At 43.8% G+C, this 12,289-nt stretch overlaps 1 protein-coding gene across 6 annotated transcripts in view; it reads right to left on the bottom strand.

The window, feature by feature from the left end:
* COL27A1 (collagen type XXVII alpha 1 chain) overlaps window positions 1-12,289 on the bottom strand; it is a 239,406-nt gene that overhangs the window by 118,171 nt on the left and 108,946 nt on the right. For all 6 annotated transcript variants that reach the window (XM_075120654.1, XM_048823074.2, XM_048823076.2 and 3 more), the window contains 2 exons: window positions 4,068-4,121; window positions 3,581-3,625 (listed from right to left, as the gene is read on the bottom strand). In XM_075120654.1, the coding sequence (XP_074976755.1) occupies window positions 3,581-3,625; window positions 4,068-4,121 (99 nt within the window). The remainder of the gene's footprint in view (window positions 1-3,580; window positions 3,626-4,067; window positions 4,122-12,289) is intronic.

The raw sequence follows: 12,289 nt of genomic DNA, 5'->3' as shown, positions 1-12,289 counted from the left end.
TGAGTTTGTCAGAACCCAGTTATGCTTCAGAAGGTTTTATCTGTGATGTGGATGGGGACTTCAGTGCATTCAGCCAAGAAGTTCTCCACAACCTTAGCCACCACACCCAACAGAAAGGGATTTGTATTAGTCAGGAAGTGATAGAGGTACTAATCACTGTCTGTTTGCAGAGGCAACATGCAGGAAAGGACAAATGCTGGCAACATCCCACAGATGGTGGTAGACAAACTCTCAGACAAGATAGATACAAAAGGGAAACATGGGTGCCAAGGAAGTGTCTTAGGTTTCTGGCCTTCAGAGCAAAGTAGAGGTTTGGATAAAGGAGACAGTGGAAGGTAGTGATGAAGTCAAGATCTGACAGACAGAAAAGGGATATTAAGGGATCAGAGAAAGGCCACAGGCCACAGAAAACCCATGTAAAACGCACATCAGAGGTGGAAACTAGTAATGAGATATCCAGGAGGTGAATGCAGAACGGACCCTTACTTTCAAGTCACGTCTCCCACTCCACTCTATGCATAGGGGCACCATGACCAAAATGGAGGGCAATCTGGGGACTGCACCCTCACTACGAAAGGAGTTTCATTACATCTAAGACTTCTATTAACAGATTCAATTGTACAGCATATATGGAGGAAGAAAGATGCTGAGGCACCTAGCAGTGGTTGGGATGGAACGTAGTTTCACAGAAATGAAAGAGGAAGGAAGCAAAAGGGAAAAAGATGTCTTGCTGCTAAGGAAATAGGCTGGAACTCGGGAACTGGGTTCAATTCCTGCCTTTGCCAGAGACTTCCTGGGTGACCTTGGGCACATCATTTCATCTCTCTGTGCCTCAGTTCCCCACATGTAAAATGATGATGATAATCCTTCCTTTGTCAGTCTTGTTTATTTAGACTCTTTGTAAGCACTTTGAGGGCAGGGACTGTCTCTTCCTGTGTGTGTATATACAGCGCTAGCACAACCAGGCCCAGTACCAGACAAGGTCTGTATGTTCGACTAGAATACCAATAATAAAAAACATAATACAGCAAGATAGGAGAGGAGAGGAGACACCTGTTTCTTGCTCATGGTGCACAATATAAAAATAGACAGAGTGATCAATATGACCAAAAGATGCACTAAGATAAAGAAGCATGAGACCAAATGAATACAGCAGGTTACTGATCACTTAGAAAAGCTAAGTCTAGGTATTAGAAACAAGCCAACTGGCTGCATACCGATGCAAAAAAAAAAAAATCACAAAACCAAAAAGCTGAAAAACACAGGCCGAAAGAAAGACAAACTTTCCCAATCTCACTACTGAGCTGATATGTCTCGTTTTTATCTGTGCAAGTGAGTGCAGCATATTTTGAGATTTTGGCCTCTCGAGTAAAAGACTTTATAGTTAAAATATCAAAACTGACTGCGGTCACCTGTGTGAAAGAGAACTAGGCTGTCAAATTCAACATGGGTTTTATTTACTTGGCCCTGTGTTTCCCAGGGCTTTGGCTATGTGACTGCTGGAAAGGATGCCCCCAAGGCGTCTGGAAGCGTTCTCCCATTTGTGATATCATCGTTGATCTGATTTTCTGACAGTGCCCCAGGATATTGAAATGAAAAGTCAACTCATTAAGGATAGAGAAGGCTTGAGCTAGGTCATTTGTCATTCTTGGAGTGGGAAAGGGCCTTAATGAAATCCAGGCAGGAAGCGTGCCCAGTCAGAGGAGGATGCAACAGGAGAGGTGGTCAGAGAAAGGAGAGAAAACGCTGGGTTCTTCCAACCTTGCTGAGAAAGAAAGAGAGAGAGAGACCAAAAGCAGGATGCCTGGTAGCAATGAAGGAACAATAGGTAGGGGCCAGGGCACTAGACTGGGACACAGGAGATCCAGATCCAATCCCCTAGAACTTTCTGACTTCACAGGGGTGTTGTAAAGATAAATACATTAAGGACTGTGACGCACGTAGTGTGTTAAATAGACAGATCTGATAATCTTTGTAAAAAGGGGAGAATGATATTGCCTGTAAGGCCTAAAACACTGGCCAATCCGTAAGAGATTCAGCATCTTAAGGACAAGCCAATTCTTCAGGGAGAGCAGGCTGCATTGCCGGGAGAGTTCGTGGGCCCTTGGAGTTAGTGCTGGGTCAGGATTCCTGCTTATGGCGACCATGACTTACCCTTATAGGGAAGTCTCCCTTCTGCCCAAACATGCCTTGCCGCCAGTTGTGCCCCCCACTCTCCTAGAAGGGTGAGGTGGTATAGAGCAGAAGCTGACCCTGGGTACATGGGAGGGCGACAGCGACCTGCTAGCACAACGCAGAGCACGAGGGCATCTGGCTCCTTGACCTGGCTTCGTGCCGATCGACCACAGTTTAAAACCAGCAGCAAGTGAATGAATGCAACAGTGCCATTAAAGCACCCCCCGAAAATGGGAGGGGGACAATACAATTACTACCCCTTTGCTCTATCCTCCCAAGCAGTCAACGTCATAAGGCTAATTACCCTATTGCATTTCCCTCTTCTGAAGGAAGAAACAAACCCTACAACCAAGCATCTGCAGGAGGGTGTCGTTTATGGGAGTTAGACCTGTCTACACTCACACTTGCTCTGGTTTAACTCATGCTGCATTTTAAACGAATTTAGTTAAACCATTGCAACTCCCACCCCTTATTTCTACTTTAAAGTGGCTTGTATCAATTTAGTTTAAGTTGATTCTTCCTTATCAGCAAACTAACTTGATATAAACCAATCTTAACCTGAAATAAGAGCGGCTACATGAGGTTTTGCATCTCTTAACGTTGTTTTTAATCGAGGTTCCAGTAGGTACGTCTCATCCAGCTTCTGTGCTGATCTCTCAATTACCTTCCTCACGAGAAGAAAGAACATGGCCTGCATGTTTGTGTCATATTGTGAGACACCCTGAAACATGCCCTAATAAATGAAAGTGGCAACAATGCTGATAAAGCCCTACTTCTACCCCATCCAGTGATAAGATCTAAATGCATAACAACAAAACCACATTGTCATACAATGCATTATATATAACCCAAACACAATAGCATCATTGTAAAGACAGAGGAGCTGACCGGGATTAGCCTAGAAAACTCATCTGAAAGGGAAATATTACCCAATTGCGTTTTCTGCCCCACCCCCCTTTTTTTTTTTTAAAAGGAAGTGGTGCTGAAATGAGGTGAAGGCTCTCAGGGACGTAATTTTTCACTCCAGGGGCTTTCCATAGCATAGATTCTGGTCACCAGTAAGATTCATGCTGATCTCAAATCTACACCTTAACAGCTGTGTCTACACTTGTTACCAGAAAAACTAAAAGGGTAAGCCATATACACTGTAGCAATGTTCATGGGAAGAGTTCTGTAGGCCAGGGGCAGGATGGACATTTTATTTAAAAAGAAAGGAAAATATAAATGGGAGTGTCAAGAAAGGAGAACAGATGATAAATGATGAAGAGGATGGGATTTCTGGTAGATAGCCAGAAAAGGAAGGAGAATGGGGCACATAATGTGGTGCAGAATACGAAACAGAAGCTACAAGTGGGATTTCACATGCAGAATAAAACACAGTGCAATAAGGGAGTATTCAGATCACCTTATCACCTTTCAGTCCATGTTCTCCAGGGTTTCCCATCAGCCCCTGAAAAAAGAGGAAGCCCAAGTTGAGTTTGAGCACGGCTCCGGTATCTTGAAGACCTGAATCAGGTCTAAGTCACCGACAGGACTAATGGGACCATAGACCAAAATGCATGGCATCCAGGGTTATCTGGTCTGGGCCACAGGTCTCTCTCCTCATACAGCCTCTGAGGTGGATCATCGGATTTACTGCCAATTACCCTCCGCGGTCTGAAGTTGCACAGAAAAAATGCTCCTTGCATTCCCCAGTAATCCACACCTGGTGCAGACTGCCAGAGTGATGTTCTGTCTACCATCCTTAACTGGTCAGTGGACAAACATTACTGCCCAACTTTCTCCTCATAAAGACAACCACTTTCACCCAAACAATGAACTGAACAATCTTCAGACAGAGTCAGTCCTGGTTTGGACAGATAAGAGAACACAAGGCTTAGTTACTCCCTTACCTTTAGTCCCTTTGGTCCTGGATAGCCTATTGGTCCGAAAGCACCCATATCTCCCTGGTAAGAGAAACACAATAAATCAAATTTATTAGGTGTGTAGCTGATGAATCCTGATATATGGCATGAAAACCCTCCTGCCAGGGCCTCTAACCCTATTCACCAGTTCATTGGGTTGAGTAACATATAGAGAGGATTTTCTTGCTGTTTGAAAACTTAAGAGCCACATTCTGTTCTCAAAGTTAATGGAAGTTTTGCCATTGACTTCAATGGAAGCAGGATCCTGTTAGTCAAGAGATTTATAATCAGTGTATAGGTAGCTTCTAAGTTTAGAAATACCAAGTATATGTCTTGCAGAATAATTAAGTAAGAAGAGCAACTTCTACTCGCATCACATTTTTAATTCAGAACGAAGGACACCAAACACACTTTGTAAATGTAACTAACTGATACGGAAGTTCTCCTCAGGGATCACTTCATCCGCTACTGAAATGCGGCCAACTGTGTAGAGAATTGTTGCAGTTCAGCAATGCACAACACCAGAAGAACAAAGGAATGTTCCGGTCCTCCTCCCATAGAAGTTCATGTGCTTCAATGGGAATAAGGACAGGCCCTAAAATAAGAAATATAGACTATCTATAGAAATATATCCAGCTGAAATCTACTCAGTGAAATTAAGTAGGTGGAATACCACCTACCTTCCCAAACTCAATATGGGATTAACATCTAAGGAATATACACCAAGAAAGTTCTACACATATAGAATCTAAAATGTGTGCTGCTGAAGGTGTGGAGGAGGTAGGAGACTAACAAAGAAAGGAGAATAATATGAAGTTAGGAAAGCTATGGATTAAATTCAGCAGATTCTTGGATCTACATTCAAGTCTAAGGCTCGAATCTAGACCTGGTTGAAGCAGGTGCAACTCCAACGAAGCAGGTCTGAAATTTGACCCAATTACTTTTGTACCATCTTCTGCAAAGCTTGCCACATAATCTGTTTCACAGTTTAAAAAGTACTTCCGTAGCAGAGCAGCACTGCTATGCTGAAGCAGTCAAAGGTAACAGGCCAATACCCTGCTGCATTTTTATTTCTCTTGTTTCTTTATTCTTAAATTGTTAGCCCCTGAGCTCTCTTAGCAGACTCCTATGCTGGGATTGTAAGAAGAGCCTAAGGAAGTTTGAAACTGAATGGGAGTTGGGTGCCTAACTTCATTAGATTCCTTTGAAAATCCTAGCCCCAGTTTATTGGATACCTAGTGAGATCTTGGCAAGGGTGGCCTGGCTCATTAGCTGCCTTTGTACAGCTCCCTTGCTACATTTTCAACCATTCACTGTGGTCGGTGCTTTAAACACCACTGAGGTTGTACCATGAGCCCTGGCGAATTGATAGATTTCCTTCCATCCCTCTGTCCATGGGGATTAAAGAAGCGTTATAGATGGATCGACATCTGCAGTGAAAAGTCCTTTCCAGAAGAAATCCCAGAAGTTCTAAATGAGCTCCTGCTCCAAAAGTTCCTCAAATCCAGCAGTGGAGAGGAGAAAGGTGCAATTCATTCAAGAAGATTTCCACATCCAGGGCCATCTCCCACAGTGCATGAAGCATCATATTCCAATATGCGATACACATGGAGCTGACGTTCATGGGTATGAGCTACCCAGAGCAGAGGAGACAATGGCTGGCTCCTGTTAAGTTAGAAAGTGGTCCTCCGATTCCTGTCGCATCCAACATTTCAAACCTGAGCCCTCCTTGGGGATAGCAATCTATCTGAATCCCTAATGCTCCCTCAGAGGTTGAAACAATCTGTTCATCTTTTAATTCAATAACATTTTTGTATTTGAATCCTGGATTGAGGTTTATTTACAAGTCTGTCTTTGGCATTGTTTTAAAAAGGACTTTTCAAACTATTTGCATTTTGCAAACCATTTAAACTCCAGAGGAGAAATGGCTGGGTTAATTCAGAACTTTAATTTACACTAACATTCTGCTGAGGAGGCATTTTTTCAGTGCTAGTATAAAGGCACATTCCCAGGGCTGCTATTTTCTACCATATTATTACAAGCATTTATTTGGGACTTATTGGTATCATAATTGGGAAAGTTACAGGGTTTAAATTGAGACATAGCACCATGTGCCCATGGCTGCTGCCGCCTGCAGCTTCACAAGTCTGCTAAGAAACCAAAGTTTAATCACTGGGAACGGTTGGGCCTAGAGGTACATCTTACAGCTCATCTGAGATGCACCAGATTAATATTTAGTCAGATTTCTGGGTCAGAATTTCTCCCATTCTCTTTAGTTCTTGAACAGCGATGGATTTTCCTCTTTCATTATCTGTGGCACTAAACAATTACATGAGCCACATGAATGAGGTCGAAAGAACACACACTTTAATTATACTTTGTCTGCTCTGTTGTCTAGTAAACATACCAGTTCATGTACTATTAACTGAATTTCACAGGTGCTCTCTGCAGAGGGCTGACTTAGAGCTAGAGCCATATGGCTAGCACTGCAATACTAACTCCAAAGGGATATTTTCCACCTCCAGTTCGGTCACTACAGACAAGTATTTGTGCATACAAAAGGAAGAGGTGAAAGCCCACTCAGACTCCATTTCTCTTTTTTCCTATGGAACCTCAGAGTTACAAACAACCTCCATACTCGAGGTGCTCGTAACTTTGAACAAAACGTTAGGGTTGTTCTTTCAAAAGTTTACAACTGAACAATGACTTCATCTAGGTTTGAAACTTTACTATGTAGAAGAAAAAATGCTGCTTTCCCTTCTTTTCGTAGCTTATGTTTAACACAGTCCAGTACTGTATTTGCTTTTCTTTTTTTCTTTTTTGTCGTCTCTGCTGCCGCCTGATTGTGTACTTCCAGTAGCAAATGAGGTGTGTGGTTGACTGGTCAGTTTGTAACTCTGAGGTTCTGCTGTACTCTTCCCTTTCTCAGGAGGAAACAGCTACAACTTTGCTGGTTCCTTGGAAGATGCTGATGGCAACTTTTTCAGCACCGGTCAAAGCTGGTTTATTTTTGCTGGAGCTGCTCATCACCACAGAGATTTAGGAACAGTATTTTAGTCCTCAAGAGCTTGATGTTGTTTCTCTGGCTCAAGCGGAGCTTTATGGGGCTTTTAAAAAAGGATATTGAAACAATCACGGATCCAGCAAGGAAAGCAACATGCAAGGATGCTGGAGTTCTATCGACTCTGATTTCTGTCATCTGTGGAAGGGACAGAGAAGGACTAGGAGATGGGGAAGGATAAAAAAAAAGGTCAGGGAAAGGCATACTCCAACCGCCTGGAAATTCTGCTGTGGTGAGGACTCTTTACCCTTGTAGCACTAATGCGTCAGGCTAGAAAAGACGCTAGAGTTCATGTTATTAAAATAAAAAGCTTTCACAGGTCTGTATTCAAACAGGCTTCTGATTGCTCTCTCCCCCATGAAGGGAGCCAGTGATACAGTGCACCAAGCTCTCCTGTAATGTGTAAATAAACAGGGAAGCCTTTGCTGGAGGAATATTTCTATAACAGGAGGTCATGTGGCTGCAGACTCACTGTGAGTGCTGAGCTGAGGCTGTATTAAAACAGATCCCCTTTTCATACCTTCCAGCATAAAGGCTTCTTGTAGGAACGCATTTACTTAGCGCTCACCCACACAGTTAATTACGAAAGTAGGAGGCTCCAGTTACAACTAATTCTGCTCTTCAGCCTTCCAACAGCAAAGCAAAAAACCCCTGCAGGGAGCTCGGTAGCCACTGGAAAATGGGGCTGTGGCCCTCTGAGCATTCAGAACTGGGACAGGAGGAAACTACTGCATGGAGTTTGGCAGGGTGAAGTTATGTGGGCTTCAAGACACGCAGTGCATGAACCCAACAATTGATGTCATCTTAAGGAAGCTGTCCTAGCCATGCCTAGTCAGATTGCTGATCCTGGTCTAGGAAAAGAGCCTCTTGCCACCAGCTGAGAAGAGAGAGGAGATGGGGGTAGAGAAGATCCACCATCTCCCCCTTTCTTACTCTGTGTGGCAGGGAGGATGGAGGGATGATAAGGAGACGGGGATGAGGTGGAGTGGAAAGAGGTTGGGGGGCCCCCTCCTAGGTCAGCCTTACTAAGGGTTTCCTATAACCCACCCACTCTCTGAACCAGCTGCTCCTGGAGGATTATTACAGACTGCTTGGAATCATGTCTAGCTCAAGCTCCCTTGCACAAAGTGGGTGAAGAAAGAACTCACTTCTCTCCTCATATTTTATATACAGAGCTGAAGCAACTCATCCTCTGCAAGTACTGTGACATCAAGAGAGCTCTCCTCTGCCTGCAGATGCATGCAAGAGAGAACTTCTCCCCCAGAAAAACTCCCACCCTTTGGAGCCCCTGTTTCCCAGAACTGCCCCAAGCCTGAATGGTAGCAGCCTCCTTGGATGCCAGGAGAACAATCCCTTACCATTGTCTAGTGTGAACGTGTTGATTTTTCCAATGGAAACTGCATAGATTTGCCTTTGTGGAGTGGGTCGCTCTTTCTGAGGTTTTAGAAACCTAAAGTAGGAACTATGTGCTTTCAAAGCAAAGAAGTGACATGCACGGTTCAAATTCAGCTAAGTCACAGACCCTGTTGTATTAATTTAGATGGAACAAAGAGGCCCCAAAAATCAAACATAACCCATAATCATAATGCCCCCATACATAATCAGACATATGTGTTAACATAACCCAGTCACTGTCCAATGCTAAATAGTGTTAAACAAGGTTCAGGGTTTAGAATACAGAGACCTCAGGCTGCGTGTACCATGCCAAACTCACCATTAAAAATCTTTATAACCTTTTATTAAAGATACAGAAAGAGAAGGAAAAGGAGCTAAAGCATTTGAAATGTATGTGATTAAATAAGGTTTTCTTTGTAACAGCATCCCTTGTTCTCTTCCCTTTTAGCTGGAGAGTTTTTAGACAGAAAAGCCCCCTTGTTTGACAATCTTTTAGATGGTATCAAAGATGGTAATAACTGTCCTTTTCGGGGAAAAAGTTTGTTGAAATGGGCTGGAGCTGTTGTTGTTGTTGAAGTCCAATCCTCTTTCCTCAGAAGACAAAACCAGACAGACAGACGCACAAAGGGAGAGAAGAGAACAGCAAAGATTGAAAATTCACCTTCTGTCTCTGGTGTTGACTTTCACCTGCAACCTCACTGCTGGAAAAAACCCAGGACGAGCGTACAGTCTTATCAGCTACTCCGAGACCAGGCAAACTTGTCAGGCTGTTTAGGGCATTGCATTTAGCTGCCTTTCGGGTCACAGGCTCACAGCAGCGCAGAAAAATATGCAGTCTTGGCCAGCTGAGCCAGACCCTTATTAAACAGAAGAAAAAAAGGAGCCAGGAAAGAGAAGAAATAAGGTGAGGAAGGAAAAAGGACTCATGGGGTGTTGGTAGGGGAACAGGGACAAAGTCTCACATCCAAAGTGTTGGCTGGGATTTAGCAGGAGCTGGAGGAGGTGGCCGTGTCATTTGGCTGCCTCTCTATGGCCTGGTCTGGTCAAGACATCTTTCAGGATTAGGGTGAAGAAAGCCTGGGATCCCAGGAGATGGTAGCCATGAGGGTGAAGCTTGCTCCTTCCTGATCTCTCATCTTTCAGTCAGACAGCATCATGATAGCCAGCTTTTCCCTCTAAAGTCTCTTTTTGGGGACCCCAAAAGGGGAGGGATGGGTGGAATAGCCCATCCCCTCATTATTTTGTCCACCAACAAGCCTAATTTCTGACACACCAAATTTGTTTAATCGATTCTTGGTCTGACACTTTCTTATTTACCAGGCATTATCTTAACACAGTCCTTGAATTATACCAGTAGGCCTTTTTGTTTGGACTAATTCAGTCATTCCATCTCGCTTTTGCACCTTTTCCCATCAACATTTGTTGTCCTAGTTTATTGTGACATTCCATGAACTTTCACTTACTCCTCCCAACTGAGTTCACAATTAGGGCAAATTGGCAAGCCCAATTATTTCAACAACCCCTGCCAGAGGGAGCGCACTCTTTAAGGAGACCAGGTGCTAGTGAAGGGACAGTAACATGGCCAAGCCTAAACACAGCTCCTACTTACATAGGGATCGCAGCTTTGACCTGCTCAACTGCCAAGTTATCTTCATGTAAGTTTCCTGCACTCTCCAGGGCACAATGCAGGGCTATTTTGGCAGATGCACATGGTGAAGTGTGAGTGCTAGGAACCAGCTGTGTTTGAAATCCAGATTGGAAAGAAAGCCTCCTAGGGGGATTTTAGTTAGATCTAGTTATCAGCCACATTGCTGAACTCAAATCATCTCACATGTGGTTCCATTCCTATGCTGGGCCCTTCTTTAGACAATCTCCTGGTGGACTTGGACAGCCACAAGGTACTCCAGGACTGGCTGATTCAGGTCATTTCACATGGGCCTACGCTGTGGGATAGGTCTCCTTTTTTACCTGGAGTAGCTCCATGCAATCTGAAGAGAGCGCTTGGAGCATTTATGAGTGACGATCAAGGATATAGCTTTTGTGATTGCCTGAGAGCATCCAGATGGAGTCCATCAACCGAAGCTCTCGCTAAAGACGTTCGAAGAGCCAGGAGTGGTGAACAATTGAAGAAAACAGTTGTGAAGTCATCTTTGCTGTCCAGGCATTGCAGATATTTGTCATGGGAGGAGAAAATTCTTATGAAGAAACTGGTGCCCTTTAAAAACCATGAGCATAAAATGAGTCTCTGGAAAGGAGAAATGTCATCATTCAAGGTACTGGTCTTGAAGCAAATAACTCTTAGGAAGTGATGCCCCTCTCTTTGATTCACAACTGGACAGACTCTCCCCTCAGTTGCTTTGATGAAGTGCCAGTTTGTGGGAATACAGAGGAGGTGTGCGGTTCTAAAGGTCCTTCATACACCAGAAATTGTATCTTTTCAAAGAACAATTGGGAAGGGAGAGGAAGGAGTAGGGAAGAGAGAAGCAAACTGAAGGCTGCACCCTTAGAAACCCAAAGCCAGCATTTGAAAGAAATGCCTTTCTGCACTGGAAGCAAGGCCAATCAAGATGGCTCACAATAGGACCAGGATGAAGTCCATCATTTGTGCTGGCACGGACAGTAATGTCCTTTGGTTTCCCATAACTTCCAAAAAAACTTCCTCTCTTGTGGTTAATGGTACTGGCTGGACCTCAGGAGACCTGGGTTCAGTTCTTCTGTAACCCTATGCGAATCCTTGTACTGCAGTTCCCTATCTATAAAATGGGGATAATTACACTGTCTTTCTCCCATGCTCTGTCTGTCTGGTCTATTTAGATTGTAAGCTTTTTAGGACAAGGACTGTCCCTTACTGTGTGTTGTGCAGCGCCTAGCATAATGCAGCCCCAATCTCAGTTGAGCCATCTGCGTGCTACTGTCATACAATGAACGATTACCCCAAGGCATGAGGAGATATTTGTAACTGCTCATAATCTGCATGGCAGATTTCACAGCTAGCCATCAGCGAAGAGGAGACTGTTTCGAACAAATGTCATCTTAACAATAATAAAAAAGCTTGTCACTTCTTGTGTATTGAGGGAAATGGCTCCAAACAAAATCACAGCCCTAAAAAAGTAAAAGTAAAAGTGCCAATCCAAGAGCAGAGAGAGCACGTAGGGCATATGCTCACTTCAGCGCACAGAGGTTTGTGGGTAAAATACCACCCTCTGTTAAACCAGCTCATGCCCTGCTGAAGTCAATGAGGGTGTAACAGAGGGCAGATTTGAGCTGTGTGTTTGTGAGAGGAGGGTAGTTACATTCCCAAATGTCAGGGTACTCCTTCATGCAATAATTTCACTGTCCAGGAACCAGGCATCCTTCCTTGATCAAACAATTTAGTTTCCTGGCATTACTGGTTAGAGGGTCTGTTTTTAAGGAAGAAAACAGACTCCTACCAGGAATAAATGCATGATCCTATCTTTAAAGAAATAGACTGGTAAATGTCACCAAAAGGGGAAGTCACAGAGGACACGCAGGGCTAAATTCTCAAGGACTACCTTGTGCCTAAAAATGTTATATACCTGAAATTATCACCTCCACTTCCTCATCCCAGTTTGGCACCTCCCTCCAGAGTTTTAATCTTCCTCTCCCCCATAAAAAGAAGAGTCACATCCCCCTGAGTCTCCCTCACAAGAGGAGGAGGAAGAAGAAAAATGGTGTGTGACTGCAGTGCCCTGAAAGGGTTAAAGCCCTCAGAAGCCAAAGCTCCATTTGTTTT

This window comes from Caretta caretta, chromosome 16 (assembly GCF_965140235.1).
Source record: "Caretta caretta isolate rCarCar2 chromosome 16, rCarCar1.hap1, whole genome shotgun sequence".
Lineage (NCBI taxonomy): Eukaryota > Metazoa > Chordata > Testudines > Cheloniidae > Caretta > Caretta caretta.
Note: the sequence above shows the minus strand (reverse complement) of the source record. Positions and strands in the feature narration are given on the sequence as shown.